The sequence below is a fragment of the Pithys albifrons genome, chromosome 15, assembly GCF_047495875.1.
Source record: "Pithys albifrons albifrons isolate INPA30051 chromosome 15, PitAlb_v1, whole genome shotgun sequence".
NCBI lineage: Eukaryota > Metazoa > Chordata > Aves > Passeriformes > Thamnophilidae > Pithys > Pithys albifrons.
This window is the reverse complement of record NC_092472.1, coordinates 3,824,388-3,841,677: the sequence shown is the minus strand read 5'-3', so window position 1 is coordinate 3,841,677 and position 17,290 is coordinate 3,824,388. Positions and strand designations below refer to the sequence as shown.

The following is a 17,290-nucleotide window of genomic DNA, read 5'->3' as shown; positions in this document are numbered from 1 at the left end:
AGGGCACTTGTAATAAACCAGAGTTTAAATTTAATCTAAATTTCATTTTTCCAATTACCCTAAGTAATACACCCACTTGATAGTTTTGTTTTTCCCCCCACCAACCTGGAGAAATAGGCCAGTGTCATTCTGCTGCCTGGTTTCAGTTAAAGGCAGCTATTTTATTTACAGATTTTCAAGGTCGTGGAAGAACCACGGGAAGTTCTGAGGACTTCTTCCCTGAGTGAGTTTGTGAACAAGCCTTTCAAACATGTGAGCTGAATTCAGTGCCTGGGGTTTCACCACCAGCTGGGAGCTGTCCCCACGTGAGTCACTGCACCACTGAGCCCCTTCCTGCCCTGTGGTGCTGAGCCTGGCAGGTGACACAGATAAAACCAACCCTGGGGGACAGGGCAGCACCCAAGAGCTGCCTCCACAGCTCTGCTGGAGTCCATGGGAGGCTCCAAGCTCCCTGAGTTCTTACGTTGAACTGGGATGGAGTTTAGATACTGATAGTCCATAGAATCAAAGCCAAATCTTCTCCCAGATAAATTATAGAATCAGAGTGGATTGGGTTGGAAAAGACCTCCAAGGTCATCAAGTCCAACCCTTGGTCCAACTCCAGTCCCTTTACCAGATCATGGCACTCAGTGCCACGGCCAAGCTCAGGTTAAAAACCTCCAGGGATGGGGAATCCACCCCCTCTCTGGGCAGCCCATTCCAATGCCTGAGCACTCTCTCTGCAAAGAATTTGTTTCTCATCTCCAATTTCCCCTGGCAGAGCTTGAGCCCATCGTGCCCCCTTGTCCTATTGCTGAGTGCCTGGGAGAAGAGACCAACTCCCACCTGGCCACAACTTCCCTTCAGGGAGTTCCAGACAGTGCTGAGGTCACCTCTGAGCCTCCTCTTCTCCAGGCTAAACACCCCCAGCTCCCTCAGCCTCTCCCCACAGCACTTGTGCTCCAGTCCCTTATCCAGCCTCGTTGCTCTTCTCTGGCCCCGCCCCAGCCCCTCAATCTCTTTCCTCAGCTGAGGGGCCCAGAAATGAGTCCACCTGTATCTGCCTCCTCTCAGTAAAGTGTCACAGAACACACTAATCTGTCAAACATGACACCTACACTATCAAACAGTGATTCAAAAGCATGTTCAGCACCACAGTCATTACAAAGCTGAGTAATGATCACCTCTTCACACGGGAACTCTTTTACTGCTGTTAAATTAACATCAGAAATATCTGGGTCAGAATGGACAAGTTCACCCCATCACAGCACCGACCTGTCTGAGTTCAGGAAGTGTTTGGGCAGGCACAGGGTGTGATTCTTGGGGTGTCCTGTGCAGGGCCAGGGATTGGACTCAACGATCCTAATGAGTACCTACCAACTCAGCACATTCCAGGGTTCAGCTGGCCACCCATTTCACAGGGAAGGGCCAGTAAAAACAGAGCAGGATTTGCCCCATTCCAGAGAACTAACAATTTTTCCAATGTCCATAGATAATGGTGAAAACTCAGAACAGAGGAAATTAGAAAGGAAAGCTGCAGAGTGGGGTCCCCGAGGCCAGCAGTGTTCAGCCAGACCTGGGCTGCCAACAAGAACAGCTCCATGGAGCAGAGCCAAGCAGTTGCCATTGGCTGTACCTACGTGCTCCAGTCTCCCAGTGACTGCTGGTTCTCAAGTGCAACACAAGGAACAAAAATAGAGCACGAGGGAACTGAAAGAGAAACCTCGCTCTAAATATTCCCACTTGTTTCTATTTTCCTCCCTCTGCTAGCTCCACATCAAGGAATTTTGTTTCCCCAAGGCACAGAAAGTGCTTTATAGACACCCTCCGAGGCTCTTCATTTGTGTCCTTTTGAAGAGATCTCTTAACCCTTCCCAACTGTAATTTTTTTGTAGTTTTAGTTTGATCAGTGTTAATACTGCCCACCCTGATGCTCTGACCCAAATGACCTTTGGATTCTCATCAGGTCAGCAGTGCTGCCCCACTTCATCATCTGTCTGCAGCTTTGTGTCACATTCACACCCACAAACTCATGTTAGCCCAGCATAAGTAATTCCATAACTCAGCCTGTTTGCACCAAAATGTCCTGTTTACTTGACTTTGAGACATAATATTAAATACTGCAAGTTTTGCCTCTTAATGAATGAGGTTATGGAGATGTTTGTTCAGCAAACACCACTCTTCATTATGACATATAAGTCATTAAATTATTAAAGGTGGAGTCCCAGTGATGCTCATAGTTCAGGTTTTCCATGAAGAATCCCTACTTTCTTACTTGCAGCTGCAACAAACTTCAGCCTTCATGCCTGGAGCTTTCAGTGGGAGAATCATAGAATGGATTGGGTTAGAAAAGACCTCGTAGATCAGCAAGTCCAACCCTTGGTCCCACTCCAGCTGCCTGGGACAAGAGCAGCCTCTCCTCTCCCTTACTGGTTTAAGAAACATGTATCCAGTGTTTCTCAAGAGGCTGTTTGTGTTCCAGGATTAAAAGCAGGAGTGAAGGAGCCCCACAACAGACCACAGGACTTGCTCCAGCCAATCTGCCAAGAAGCAACATTTCCCACTTGGCTCCACACAGATCCCTGCAGGAACTGGCACATGGTACCAGAGGAAGCCCAAGCCCTCCCCCTTGCCCAGATGGATATACAGCCCTCTGCCTAATTCCAGAGAGACAATTTTACAGGCAGGAATGTCCAGGGCTGTTTTGCTAGAATAAGGATGAGCAACAGACCTCAAAGTCCATTCACCTGGCTCCAAGCTCACATAAAGAGTCATTGTAACTTCAGCTTTACAGTTCCCCTTGTGTCTGGGAAACCCTCTGCACAAACCTAAGATACTGAAGACAAACAACTTTCTCCAAAGCCATAATATTATTTTAACATATTTATTGTGTTTCTAAACAACCTAACATGTTGTGGTGTAACACAGCAGTTATTTACATGGAAAATCCTGCTCCTTGAAACTAAGCACTTCCATCAGACCACTCCGTGAGAAAAGTTGGGCTAAGCTCAGTCATGCTCTTATCTATTTAAAGATGCTTTTTAATTTTGAACTTGCACTGCTGCTCAAGCTTTGAGCAGACTCAGTAGGGGATTACTGCATTTTAAGTACTGTTCAAAGCCAATGGAAGAAAGGTTTCCAAGGAGCTGATCCCAAGCAATCTAGCTTGGTTGAACCAGAGCCAGCTGTGCACAATTGCCAGCAACCAGTAGTTCCCTTCCACTCTCTCAGGGTCTGCTGATGCTTCTGGAAATGATTCTTTATGCAGCTCATAACAGGCCCTACTTATACCCCAGCAAATTCCAGTTTTAGTCACACTAGATGAATTACACAGTTCCAAACAAGACAAGGAAGCAATATTAAAAAAAAAAAAAAGAAAGAAAGAAAAATCATCACTAATTATGGCTTGTGCTGCCACCCTTCATGTCTAAAGGTTTCGCATTTTTTTAGGCTGATTTTGACTTTCCCATCAACAGATCATATGCCTTAACTAGAGCTGGTTCAGAACAGATGGAGCTGGAGCAGATGAGTTGAAACTTTTCCTATGTTTGCATCTATTTTAGTGGTCAGTCGTCTCACTGGGTCACCCCAGATATATCTGACCCCAACTATTCCCACATACCTTGAAGCAAAACAAAACCTGGGAGGATTATACATGAACACATTCCAAGGAGCAGCAGTTCACAATTCTCATGTCCTTCCTTATCAGAAAAAAATTCCTTGCAGAGAGAGTGCTCAGGCATTGGAATGGGCTGCCCAGAGAGGGGGTGGATTCCCCATCCCTGGAGGTTTTTCAACTGAGATTGGCCGTGGCACTGAGTGCCCTGATCTGGTAAAGGGCCTGGAGTTGGCCCAAGGGTTGGACTTGATGATCTGGGAGGTCTTTTCCAACCCAATCCATTCTGTGATTCTATGGATGTGGCACTGAGGGAGAATCCACCACATCTTGATCCAACCCCACTGTGATCACCAGCCCAGGGCACTCTGTGCCCTGGGCTGGTGATCACAGTAGGGTTGGATCAAGGGTGGGACTTGCTGATCTTGGAGGTCTTTCCCAACCCAATCCATTCCATGATTCCACTGCTGTCCCCAGATTGCTGGATGGGCACCAGGAGGTGTTTGGGAACCCGTGTGAGCCCAGCTGGACACACCAGAGCACACGGAGACCGGGAATAGCCGCGGTGGCCACCGGCCAAGCCCCGGCTTATGTCAGCCCAGCAAGGGCAACTTTTACTCTGCTGAACATTTGTAAGCCATAAACCTATTTACTTAAGGAGCTAAAGGATTTGAACAGAGAGTGCCCCTCTGTTTTGTTCCTCAGAGCCCTGCACGGATGTCCTGGTGCCTCCAGCCCTGCAGAGGGTTTGGGCTGCACTTCAGGCCATGTTTACATTGAGTTTTCACTTTTTATTTTTTCTTTTTTTGGGGGGAGATCTGTCAATAGCTACAGCATATTATATTACCTCGAGCCAAGATAGTAACACAGCTTGCAAACAGCAGTTTCTGCATTGCCAGACACTTAACTAGATGGTAGATTTATACCATTGTTCATGCTTGGTTCTTTAAAAAAAGAAAGCAGGAATATACCTCTAAGTGTGCATTAAATATAGCACAGCCCAAAATAATCAAACAGTACTGTGGTCTGCTTTTAATGAACATCATAAATTCTTTTAGAGGGCTCAATTGACATAAATGGAATTAAAAAAAAAAAAAGAAGCAAGCAAATGCCTCCTCTCCATCATACAGGAATTCATAACATCTGAGCTTCAAACCAGTGGGAAAACAGTCCAAGCATGACAGCAGTTCATGGAATTGAAATCCCCCACGAGGAGTTTTTCCTCACTATATTCCTGGTTTAGTGATTTTATACGTTAATTTTCCTTTAATATAATTTCTCAGTGTGTAGCACTGATGACCTGTAGCCTGTTTAAGCCAAGGGAACTCAGATGACAACAACACACCAACCAGCACATGCACCTCAAATAGATTTTTTTGCAGTCTGGGTTGTGCCATATTTGAAAGTTGCAAGCAGCAGAAAACAGAAACAATTTTTCCAATAATAGGATGCCAAGATCCATTTCTAAAGTCTGTTCTATTTTTAAGAATTCCCCACAGTTTCCTACGGAAGAATGTTTGGGGTTTTTTTTTAAATAAAAACTACATTTCATGAACATGCACCAAGGAAAACACAAACAAGCAAATGTTGGGGGTCAACCAAGCCTATAGAAATTTCTATTTAAATTTTTTTTTCTTGGTAAATCTTCTGTGATCAGAAAAGTGAACTTTGCAGTAGCAAAATGAGTGGCATGGAGATACTGCTACACTCAGACAGGCAAACTTATGCCCTTCCCAGCAGCCCTTCCCCAAGAACCTGTGCAGGGAAAGCAGCAAAATCAGGATGCATCTTATTTGAACAGCAAATCCATCCACTGCTGCAACAAAAAGATTTATAAAAATGCTTTTGGCCTTACTCAGGAGGAAACCTTTGATATGCAAAGGAAGGAGGAAGCCCCAGCCTATGGATAAATAGCACAGCCTTGGCTTCTGCACATCCCAAATCCTGCTGCAACAAAGCATCAAAGCCCTACAGCAAACATCCCAGCAGTGCAGGCAAAGATAACCAGGCCAAAAGAATTCAAGCATAACACTAACAGACAGATATTTCTGGATTCTGGAGCTAAATTAGCCAGCACCAAAACAATCACACTGCTGTGTCCCAGTCAGCAAGAACAAACTTCTCAGAATCAGCATTTGTGGACCAAAGAAGGCTGGCTGTTATTTTGGAAAGTCATTTCTTCTCAGAAAGACCAAGTGATTAATTTTTTTTTCTAAACCAGCCAAAACATTCTGTTAATTCAGCAAATAGTTTTGGAGGAAACAAAGTAAGAATTCAAGACAGAAGATGTCTTGCATTTGATTCAAGATTTGATGCAGCACTTTGGTTGTTGCATCTCTGCATTAAACTGGTGTAAAATGGAGATCTCATCTCACAGGATGGGTTTCCCTGTGTTTCATTCAGTGTTTTAATGCAGGGGCCATGAGTGAATCCCTCCTTCTTTCAGGCTCTGAACAGGTCAGGATGCTCAGAACTAAACTCCTCATTTGTTCCAAGGCTGTTCCACATAAAAATAATATATTATCCATGTATTAATGGCCAAATCACTGGGCTCTGAGTACCCTGTCACACCCTGACCTGCAGGCTGGACATCCATTGACTCCACACATGGAAGAGCCTCTCCAAGCAAGACAGGGGCTGGCCCAGTGATCTGGCCATTCCTCTCTGCTGCAGGAAAGCCACATCCTTTGTGCTAAAGCAGAGAAACAGCCCTGTATCCTGAAAGAAGTGCTCCAACACTCAGTATTTCCCCAAGGACTCTCTCCCTTGATTGTGGAATTTCCTTCAGGAACTAGAGAAAGAGACTCAAAATATAGTACTTTAAATCCACTAAATATTAAAACAGATTGAAGTTTCTTGTTGTTTCAGAATACCAGAGTGACATTTTACATGCTTGGAGAACTTAGACTCATAGAATGGATTGGGTTGGAAAAGACCTCCGAGATCATCAAGTCCAACCCTTGGTCCAACTCCAGTCCCTTTACCAGATCATGGCACTCAGTGCCACGGCCAAGCTCAGGTTCAAAACCCCCAGGGATGGGGAATCCACCCCCTCTCTGGGCAGCCCATTCCAATGCCTGAACACTCTCTCTGCAAAGAATTTTTTTCTGATCTCCAATTTCCCCTGGCACAGCTTGAGCCCATCGTGCCCCCTTGTCCTATTGCTGAGTGCCTGGGAGAAGAGACCAACCCCCACCTGGCCACAACTTCCCTTCAGGCAGTTCCAGACAGTGCTGAGGTCACCTCTGAGCCTCCTCTTCTCCAGACTAAACACCCCCAGCTCCCTCAGCTTCTCCCCACAGCACTTGTGCTCCAGTCCCCTCACCAGTTTCAGAAATTATTTGGTCATGTTCCTGAATGGTTTTGCAAAGTCCTTTGGCACAGCGGGTCACAAAACCAGGAGCAGTTTAAGGTCCTCAGAAACATTTCACACTTGCCCAGCAGGTATCCCAACAGATATCTGAGCCACTGAACCAACAGAAGGGTTATATTTGCAGAGGAGCCCACCTTCCCTCTTTCTGGGGGCAGTGACAAAACCAAGGTGGCTTTTTACAGCCCTCCCTGCCCACAACAGCCTGACCTGCAAACACAGGGCTCCCGGAAGGCCCTGGCATTTCCTGAAAGGAAGTTCTGGCCAGGTGGGGGTTGGTCTCTTCTCCCAGGCACTCAGCAATAGGACAAGGGGGCACGATGGGCTCAAGCTCTGCCAGGGGAAATTGAAGTTGGAGAGCAGAAAAAAATTCTTTCCAGAGAGAGTGCTCAGGCATTGGAATGGGCTGCCCAGAGAGGGGGTGGATTCCCCATCCCTGGAGGTTTTGAACCTGAGCTTGGCCGTGGCACTGAGTGCCATGATCTGGTAAAGGGACTGGAGTTGGACCAAGGGTTGGACTTGATGATCTGAGAGGGCTTTTCCCACCCAATCCATTCTATGATTCTATGACTGCCCTGGGAGCACAGCAGTCCAAACTGCCTCTTCCAGCAACAAGGGCAGTTTGTAGGAGCAGCCTGTCCCCCTCCTAATCCTGGTTTTCTCCACCCAGATTTCATCTCTAAGTTTACTCAGGTATCTCCTTCCACATAACAAGTAGGGGAAAAGTTAAGGATAAAGAAAATAACAGAACAAAGTTGTTTGAATGTCACAGTCCTAGAGCCAAGAGAAAAATGTTCCTAAAGAGTTAAATGTCCCCAGGCAAGGGAGACAAGGATCGAGGAAAAGCTGTATGGCTAATCTTCTATGGGAACACCCACACAGTAGGTGGGGGACTATAACAGGCTTATTTCAAGTAGGGATAAGTAAAAGACCTATTTTTATTTTAAATTAGCTAATATTTTTATTGTAAGACCCCTTGCTTCTGCTGCTTATGCATTTGCCAAACACTGACTTATCAGACACGTCCAAGTTCTCTTGCCTAAAGCTGATTTTTTAAAGAAATGCAGCTGTTTCCTAGAACAGGGCAGATAGACATCTTGCACATAAGGCATGGAAATCTTTTCTCCTCTGACGTTTTGGTATTGCTTGGAGAAATTATGTAGAGCAGCAGGGCAGGAGAGCTCTAACTGGAGCAAGATATCCAGGAGATTACAAACGAGCAGCCCAGGGCAGCAGGAATAAGATCAAGAACTAAGCAGAGCAAGGGCAGTGGGAGGGAATGTGTTTGAGAAATCAGAAGATGTCAGTTTGGAAAAGCAGCCTGTGCCCCCAAGAACAAGCTCCCTTTCTGAGCTGGAACCAAACCCACGAGCCCAGACTCCCAGTACCCCACTGCTGTCAGCAGTAAGCACAGAGCCCACAGACCAGCTGTGCTCCTCTCACAGGGGAGGACAACCAACTGCTGCCCTTCACCTCACTGAGCAAATCACAGGCAGCCGTACAGGCATCACCCCTGTGTGCACCATTCTCATCTTGGGTTTCCACAAAAGCTCTCTAAAAAGCTCATGCAAAGTTTCATGGATGCACTCACACCCAACACTGTGAAGATCACCGTTCAGGCTGCAACAAAAATGAGCAGTTCAAAATAAAAAAAAATCTGAAATAAACACAACTGGGTGATGGAAAACCTTTTGGCTTATGACCATGTAGCCTCAGATCTCTCATGCAGCAGCTCTCAACATGTCTGACCTCATTCAATGTGCAGCAGAAACAGTGGTCAAGCAGCTGGACACAAATTTTGTTTTCTTCACAGCTCAGAGCCTGAGTAACTTGTACACACAAGACTTACTGTGGAAAATAAATCCTCCCTTTTTCAGTATCTGTGTGGAGGAGCTTTAAGTTTATAAATGCCATACTGAGCACAGGCTGATACTAACACACACCAGTGGAACTCATGTCAACTTAAATGCTTCTGGAACTCTCTCAGGCTTGGTCTGTGACCACTGCCCTGGGGAGTCTGTTCCAGTGTCCAAGCACCCTCTGGGTGAAAAAGCTTTTCCTGATATCCAAACTGACACAGCTCCAGCCATTCCTTCAAATCCTGCCACTGCTCTCAAAAGTGAGGAGTTTGGTACCTGCCCCTCCACTGCCCCTTGGGAGGATGTTGAAGACCCCAATGAGGTCTGACCTCAGTCTCCTCCAGCTGAACACACCAAGTGAGCTCAGCTGCTCCTCATGAGGCTCCCCCTCCAGACTCTTCACCATCCTCCTGTCTCTCCTTTGGACACCCTCCAATAGCTTAATGTCTTTTTCATACTGTGGTGCTCCAAACTGCCCCCCCATTGCAGGTGAGGCTGCCCCAGGGCAGGACAATCCCCTCCCTCACCTGGCCATGCTGTGCCTGATGCCCCCCAGGACAGGGATGTCCCTCCTGGCTCCAGGGCACTGCTGACTCATGGCCAACTGGCCACTCATCAGGACCCCCTGGCCCTTTCCAGAGCTGCTCTCCAGCCTCTCACTTCCCAGTCTATACACACAGCCAGGGTTGCCCTGTCCCAGGTGCAGAATCCAGCACTTGCCCTTGTTAAACTTCACCTGGTTGATGATTACCCATCTCCCTGATTCCTCAAGGTGTCTCTGCAGGGCCTCTCTGCCCTTGAGGGAGTTGACAGCTCCTCCCAATTTAGTGTGGGCAAACTTCCTTACTTAGTGTCCCTTCCAGTCCTGTGTCCAAGTCGTTATTGAAGATGTTGTAGAGCACAGGGCCCTGTGGAACCCCACTAGTGACAGGCCACCAGCCTGGTGTCACCCCAGTGACTGTCACCCTCTGAGCCTGACCTGTGAGCCAGCTGCTCACCCACCACATAACACAGTTACCCAGCTGTGGGCTGGACACTTTGTCTAGAAGGATCCTGGGAGACCAAGGCTCTGTGAAGCCCAGAAAGATTACATCTCCTGGCTTTCCCAGACCAGCTAGGTGGGTTCCCCTGTGGCAGAAGGAAGACAGGGTTGATGAGCAGGACTTTCCCCTCATGAAGCAGCGCTGGCTGTGCCTGCAGCACCTGCCACCCCTCGGCAGGGCCCCAGCGCCACCCCGAGCCTTCCCCACAGAGAGGGGCCATGGAGAAGCCACTCGGATTTCACACACCAGCCTATAGTTAGCAACTGAACCACAAAGATTAAGCCTTGCGTGTCCTTCAGCTCTTTATGAGTTTTTTGATATGGGAATCACAGGACAGCTGAGCATGTTCTGCAGGGATCTGCACTGGTAGAATAAACACCACCCTCACACACACACAAACAAACAGGGAAAATGCAGCTCCTGCAGCTGCATGGAGGGATGTGCAGCAGTGACTGCTGTCCCTGGGGATCCAGGGAAGAGCTTACAGGGACTGATGATGGCTCATTTTCAAACAAATACCAGAATCTCAGTAAATGCAACAACACGCTTAAATCCCAGGAATGATCAAGGACATTTAATCCTTTCTCAGGTTTCACTTGTGTAGGGTTCAGCCTCCAAATATCTGAAACACTCTTTAAAAAAAAGTCAAAATTATATTATTACAGCTGTCCTGTAAAATAGTGTAATGGCACAAAGTCCCTTTATAGGGACAGCTGTGATAATATACTACACTTGCAGAAAACCTTGAACAGAAAGTGGAGCTACAGCATTTGCTTGATTTTTACTTTCTTATATTTTCTCTCTTTAAGTGTTCTCCCATTTGCTGCCCAAGTAAACTGATGATAAAGCAATACCAAACCAAAACTGGCTGTCTATTCTGGCATGGCATGAAAAACTGCAGTGCTCTCCTCACTGTGCCCTGCACAAGTGCCAGACATTTTTCTGCTGTAAATAAGGATCTTGTCCAGGTTATGGGGTAGAAGAATGTAAAGGGAAAGGTCTGAAATATTCAGACAGAATTCTGAAGCTTAAACTTTCAACATAGTTCTCAAAGCAACACGATGATATCAGTTCCCAAATAGCCCAAGCAGAAGCCCAGCACAGTGGTAGCTGTCTCAGGCTACGTAACAGGCCTTTCAAAAGGGTATGAAGTAACAGAACTGAAATGTATTTGGCAAGATGCCACCTCCCAGATGATATCCCAGCCTCATGGAGATGTACAGTACACAGCAATTCATCAGCTCTTACTATGTGGCACTGACATTTCTTGTGTCAAACCAGAAATAGCTTCAGCAGGAGTAAATCGAGCCCCACATGTGGAGGCCAGGAAGGCTTTGGTTTGTTACACAAACTGCGATATTTGCGAGGAAAAAGGAAGGCCAATTGAGGAACAACAAACGGGCTTTCACATTCACTACCAATGCAGGGGAGAGCCCTTAGGAAAGGGAGGAGGGTCAAGATTGGGGTTCAGAGAACAAAAACCCACAAGTGCTTTCCAAGTAGTGCGGAAGTGTCCAAGTGGACAGACTTCCTCCCAGGATGCAGCATGTCCCCACTGTTCCCCAGGCCTTCAAGTTCCACGAAAACCTGGGGTATCTTGTCCTACAGAACTGCCCATACTGTGCACACAGCCCAGAACACCAAAGCTGGACACAAAACAGAGAAACCCTATCAGAAGCCACGTTATAAGGAGCAGCTTAAATGGGCTGGAGAAACAAAAAAGGAAACTAAAAAAAAAATGGAGCACAGGAATAGAAGCATAAAAACTATTTCAAAGAATTCAGCTATTCAAGCAGAAGAGCCCTGACAATCAGAGTTAATGCTGACGCAAACCTCCACCCTTCCTGGGTAACTGGAACTCCTGAGAGCTCCAACATTTGCATGCTGGACTACGCAAATGAAATTAAGACATCGCAAATATCCCTCTGGTGACCCAACTTCACATCCATGCAAGCCAATGAAGCCAACAAATTTAAACATCTGCTATTCCACTTCATGGAACACAGCTTCTATGTTCAGAAGAACCATAGCGACCACCTCCTTTGGTCTCCAGTGGAACAAAAGATGCCAGACTGACCTTGGACTTTAACTCCTGCTCAAGGGCTGCTTTAGCCTGCTTTGCTAAAAGCCCAGATTTCAGCAATAAATTCTCTACTCGCAGTTGAAATGGGCTCTAGGAAGTGCCTCATGTCCTTGTTGGTGTTCCCTGCACTAGGAGGTGACACAGATCACATCAATTGGCAAGGCAGCTGCAGCCCCATGGCCAGGACAGGCAGAGCTCACAGAAATACCCTGTCAAGCTTGGGCAGGACAAAAAAAAATAAAAAAAAAGAGTGACTGAGTAGTGCTCAGAAGAAGAGCAGTCTCTTAATCTCTATTTGCATAGCAACTAGTACAGCAAAGCCCATGAAGAGTTCAGTTTTTAAACACTATCATAATGCAAATATTTTCCTGCCGGCGCCTCTGCCATCCCCAAGGAGCCAGAGCTGCCAGGGCACCTGGCTGGGCATGGGAAGGAAAACAGGCCTCCCAGGAGACTGTGACTCCCACAGCTCCTGCACACAGAAGAAAGGTAAATAGCTTAGGACACCAAGAAGGTGTCTCTTATCCCTAAGGAGGAGGCAGAAGCAGAGAGCAGACAAATGCACTTCAAGCCAGCACTGAAACACCACCTGCTCCCCACGTCTGATTCACAGGCAGGATTACTTTGCAACACCAATACACTCACATTTGTAGGGTATCTGGAGAGACTTCTGTCCTTTTTGGATTTTAAAAGGGCTTTAGAAAAATATGTTTGCTCCAGAATTATCTTCTACTCTTCATCTGTCTGCTCTTTGACAAAACCCAAACAGAAAAATTACCTTTTGAGACATCTCATGACTACTCCAGACATGAGTGTTTACCACATCTGCAGCCTGCCTGGGTCAATCAGTTCCCTCTTGCAAGGACCAGAATGTGTCTCCTTCTAAGGTACCAGTCACCAAACCCAGCATTGAATGCACCCACTTGGAAAAGTTTATTTAGTGGGAACCAAGAAGGGGCTGTCACTCTGGACACCTCCATGAGTCTGGGTACAAACTGACCTGAAAACCCTCAGTGAAAGCCAAAGTACACACCATTCCTGGCTTCCCAGTCCTGCCACCTCCCTGCAACTGGAGATTGTGTGGGCTGAAGGATCAGGGCACTTGCAGCCTGACCTGGCTCACTGCCCTGTGATCATCCCCTGTGACACGAAGAGGGTGGGGCACACAGGGTGGGGGAGAGGTCGATACAATCACCCCTTGTGGCAGCAGGCAGAGCAGATCCAGTGTCTGACAAAGCACACCCCGAGTTGAGCAGGCATCACTGTGACCCAGCTCACAAGAGGACAAGGGAAAAATCCCATTTCTCACATCAGAAACACAGAAATCTGGTGTGATACTTGTCAAGCAAGCACATGTTTCAGATTTGAGACCACTCTGTACGTGCTTGTACCAGAGGCTGCTGAAATCCCAACAAAGGGTGTTGTGGAAATTAATCTAAACACCTCACAGAATCACAGACTATTCTGAGTTGGAAGGGACACACAAGGATCACCTTAGGTCTGGTTTAAGGTGTTTCTTTTGACAGACACTCAACATACAAAGCACATCTTTATCAGAGCACTGGGAGTACCCACACTACTTCATGCTCACTTCCAAGGATTTGAAAAGATCCAAGCAATGGCATTGACCATCCCTGGAGGTTTTTAAACTGAGATTGACTGTGGCACTTAGTGCCATGATCTGGTAAAGGGACTGGAGTTGGACCAAGGGTTGGACTTGATGATCTCAGAGGTCTTTTCCAACCCAATCCATTCTGTGATTCTATGGATGTGGCACTGAGTGAGAATCCACCACGTGTTGATCCAACCCCACTGTGATCACCATGACTTGATCCAACCACATCTTGATCCAACCCTACTGTGATCACCATGACTTGATCCAACCATGTCTTGATCCAACCCTACTGTGATCACCATGACTTGATCCAACCATGTCTTGATCCAACCCTACTGTGATCACCATGACTTGATCCAACCATGTCTTGATCCAACCCCACTGTGATCACCAGCCCAGGGCACGGAGTGCCCTGGGCTGGTGATCACAGTGGGGTTGGATCAAGGGTTGGACTTGCTGATCTCGGAGGTCTTTTCCAACCCAATCCATTCTATGATTCTCTGATTATATCCATTTCTTGGCACAACACTGCAAAGGGCATTTCCATGGAATATGAACTGTGCACAGGGGGTTAAGGAGTTTGATGCAAACTACATAGGAAATGACTGACACAGGGCAGATCTGTGAGAGCCTCCTCACAAATGCTCTTCAGCATCAGAGTGCTGCTCTGCAAGTCAAAATTACAAACTTCCCAGAGGTGCCTGAGCTGAGGGCCAGGAGCTGAGCCAGCCAGCAGCAAAACCACACAAAGGCAATACCATTTCTAACAGCCCTTCTTCAAGGCAGCTGGTACCTAATCCCAAGGGGTAATAGTCACAGAATCACAGACTATTCTGAGTTGGAAGGGACCCACAAGGATCATCGAGTCCAACCCTAAAGTCAATGGCCCACATACTCAGTCAGGCTCACTGCATTCCCAGGCAGATTGCTGGAAGTAGAAATGAAAGACAAAGGGAAAAAGGAAAGAAATGAATATGCTGAGAGAAAAGCTGGTGTGCTCTTTGTGAAAGGGAGAGATCCTGCCCAGGGCAGCAGCCTGGAGGTCTCAGAATCACAGAATCAGGCTGGAAAAGACCTTTGAGATCAATGAGTCCAGTCTATGACTGAACAACACCCTGTCACCAAGACCAGAGCAATGAGTGCCAGGCCCTTAAACACCTCCAGAGATGGTGACTCCCCAGTGCCCTGGACAGCCCATTCCAGTGTTCAATCACCGTTCCCATAATGAAATTCTTCCTGATGTCCAAACTAAACCTCCCCTGGAGAAGCTTAAGGCTATGTCCTCGTCCTGTCCCTTGTTCCCTGGGAGCAGAAACATAGAATGATAGAATCATAGAATGGATTGGGTTGGAAAATACCTCCGAGATCATCAAGTCCAACCCTTGGTCCAACTCCAGTCCCTTTACCAGATCATGGCACTCAGTGCCACAGCCAAGCTCAGCTGAAAAACCTCCAGGGATGGGGAATCCACCCCCTCTCTGGGCAGCCCATTCCAATGCCTGAGCCTTCTCTCTGCAAACAATTTTTCTCTCATCTCCAACTTCAATTTCCCCTGGCAGAGTTTGAGCCCATTGTGCCCCCTTGTCCTATTGCTGAGTGCCTGGGAGAAGAGACCAACCCCCACCTGGCCAGAATTTCCCTTCAGAGCCTGACTCCACCCTCATCAGAGAGAGTGAGAAGGTTCCCCCGAGCCTCCTTTTCTCCAGGCTGAGCCCCCCCAGCTCCCACAGCCACACCTGCTGCTCCAACCCCTTCCCCAGCTCCGTTGCCCTTCCCTGCACCCACTCCAGCCCCTCAGTGTCCTTCCCGAATGGAGGATCCCCCCTCCCCGGAGGCAGAGCCGGGCCCAGCCCCTCTCCAGCCGGTACTCACATCCTGCCCACGCCCTCGTACATGCGGGTCTCGTCCACCAGCATCATCACCTCGGTGTCCGTGAGGTGCGCGTGTTTCTTGGTCTTGCTGAGCTGCTCGATCTGCAGGTCCGCCAGTTTCACCTTCTGCTGCGTGTCCATCACCTTGGCCTGCAGCTCCGTGAAGGCCTGGCCGGGACAGCGGCGTCAGCGGGGACACACCCGGCCCCGGGATGCGGGGATAGAGGGGACACGGAGGGGACACTGGGGAGGGGCACGGGGGGAACATGGGAGGGACATGGGGGGGGACACGGAGGAAACACGGGAGGGAACACCGGGGGGCATGGGGGGGACACGAAGGGGGACACAAGGGGGGACACGTGGGGACACTGAGGGAACACCCGGGGGGAACACCGGGGGGGGGACACAAGGGGGGACACGGAGGGGACATGGGAAGACATGGCACGGACACGGAGAGGACATGGGAGGACACTGGGGGGACATGGAGGGACACGGAGGGGGGGACACAAGGGGGAGACACAAGGGGGGGACACGGAAGGGACTTGGGAACACACGGCACGGACACGGAGAGGGCATGGGGGGACACGGAGGGGGACATGAAGGGGGACACTGGGGAGAACATGGAGGGGGGCACGGGGGGGACACGGGAGGAAACACCGGGGGGGATATGGGGGGGAAACGGAGGGGACACTGGGGGGACATGGGGGGGACACAGAAGGGGAAACGTGGGGGACACTGGGGGGATATGAAAGGGACATGGAAAGGACACTGGGGGGGGTCATGACGGGGACATGGAGGGGACATTGGGGGGGGACACGGAGAGGACACTGGGGGGACACGGGGGGGGAACACGGAGGGGACACGGAAGGGACATGAAAGGGGAACACGGAGGGGGAACAGAGGGGACACGGAGGGACACACAGGAGCAGGAGGATACACAGTGTGGGGACACGGGTGGGGACAGACAAGGAGGGGGACGTGGGGAGCACACGGGTCGGACACACACAGCAGGGTGCGAACACACATGGCTGGGGCACTCAGAGGGACATAGAGGGACACACGGGCAGGGGGACATGGGTGGGGGAAGAAACACGGGGGGGCTATGCGGGAGATACACACACGAGTGGGGGGACACACGCGAGACGTCCCACCGGATGGGGACACAGCGGGGATGGGAGGACATGGGGGGGACCCACAGCGCGGACACAGACGGTGGGGGGACACAGGTGGGAGAACGCGGGGGGACACGCGATGGGGCCTCGTACCTTCTTCAGCTCCAGGTCCACGGGCGCCGCCATCTTGTCCCCGCAGGGCGCATGCGCCGGCCCTGAGGGCGGGGAAGGGACGGAGTGGCGACTGCGCTGGGAGCCCTCAGGGATCCGCCGGCACAGGGATCCCCGAGGGACTCACCGGCATTGGGGACCCACCGGCACAGGGATCCCCGAGGGACCCACCGGCACTGGGGACCCACCGGCACTGGGGCCTCCCGAGGGACCCGCCGGCACTGAGACCTCTGAGGGACCGACCGGCACAGGGACCCCTGAGGGATCCACCGGCACTGGGACCTTCTGAGGGACCCACCAGCCTCGGGACCCACGAGCACTGGGGTCTTCTGAGGGACCCACCGGCACTTGGAGCCCCTGAGGGACCCACCAGCCCCGGGACTCACCGGCCCCAGGGGCTCCCCATGCCAGGTCGGGCCCTGCGGTGCCCTCGAAGGGCCACAGACACCCCGTGGGTTTGCAGGGCCACAGGGATTGGGACCCAGAGCAGCCCCCCCAGCCAGGGGGTCACCCAGAGCAGGAGAACCATCCCTGCCTTAGAATCATGGAATGTTAAGGCATTGGAATGCTC

At 49.5% G+C, this 17,290-nt stretch overlaps 1 protein-coding gene across 1 annotated transcript in view; it reads right to left on the bottom strand.

The window, feature by feature from the left end:
* PFDN1 (prefoldin subunit 1) overlaps positions 1-16,763 on the bottom strand; it is a 36,541-nt gene extending 19,778 nt beyond the window's left edge. The window contains exons 1-2 of the mRNA XM_071570071.1: positions 16,702-16,763; positions 15,438-15,604 (exon numbers count right to left, since the gene is read on the bottom strand). Of these exons, the coding sequence (XP_071426172.1) occupies positions 15,438-15,604; positions 16,702-16,734 (200 nt within the window). The 5' untranslated portion in view covers positions 16,735-16,763. The remainder of the gene's footprint in view (positions 1-15,437; positions 15,605-16,701) is intronic.
* Positions 16,764-17,290: the final 527 nt, after the last annotated feature.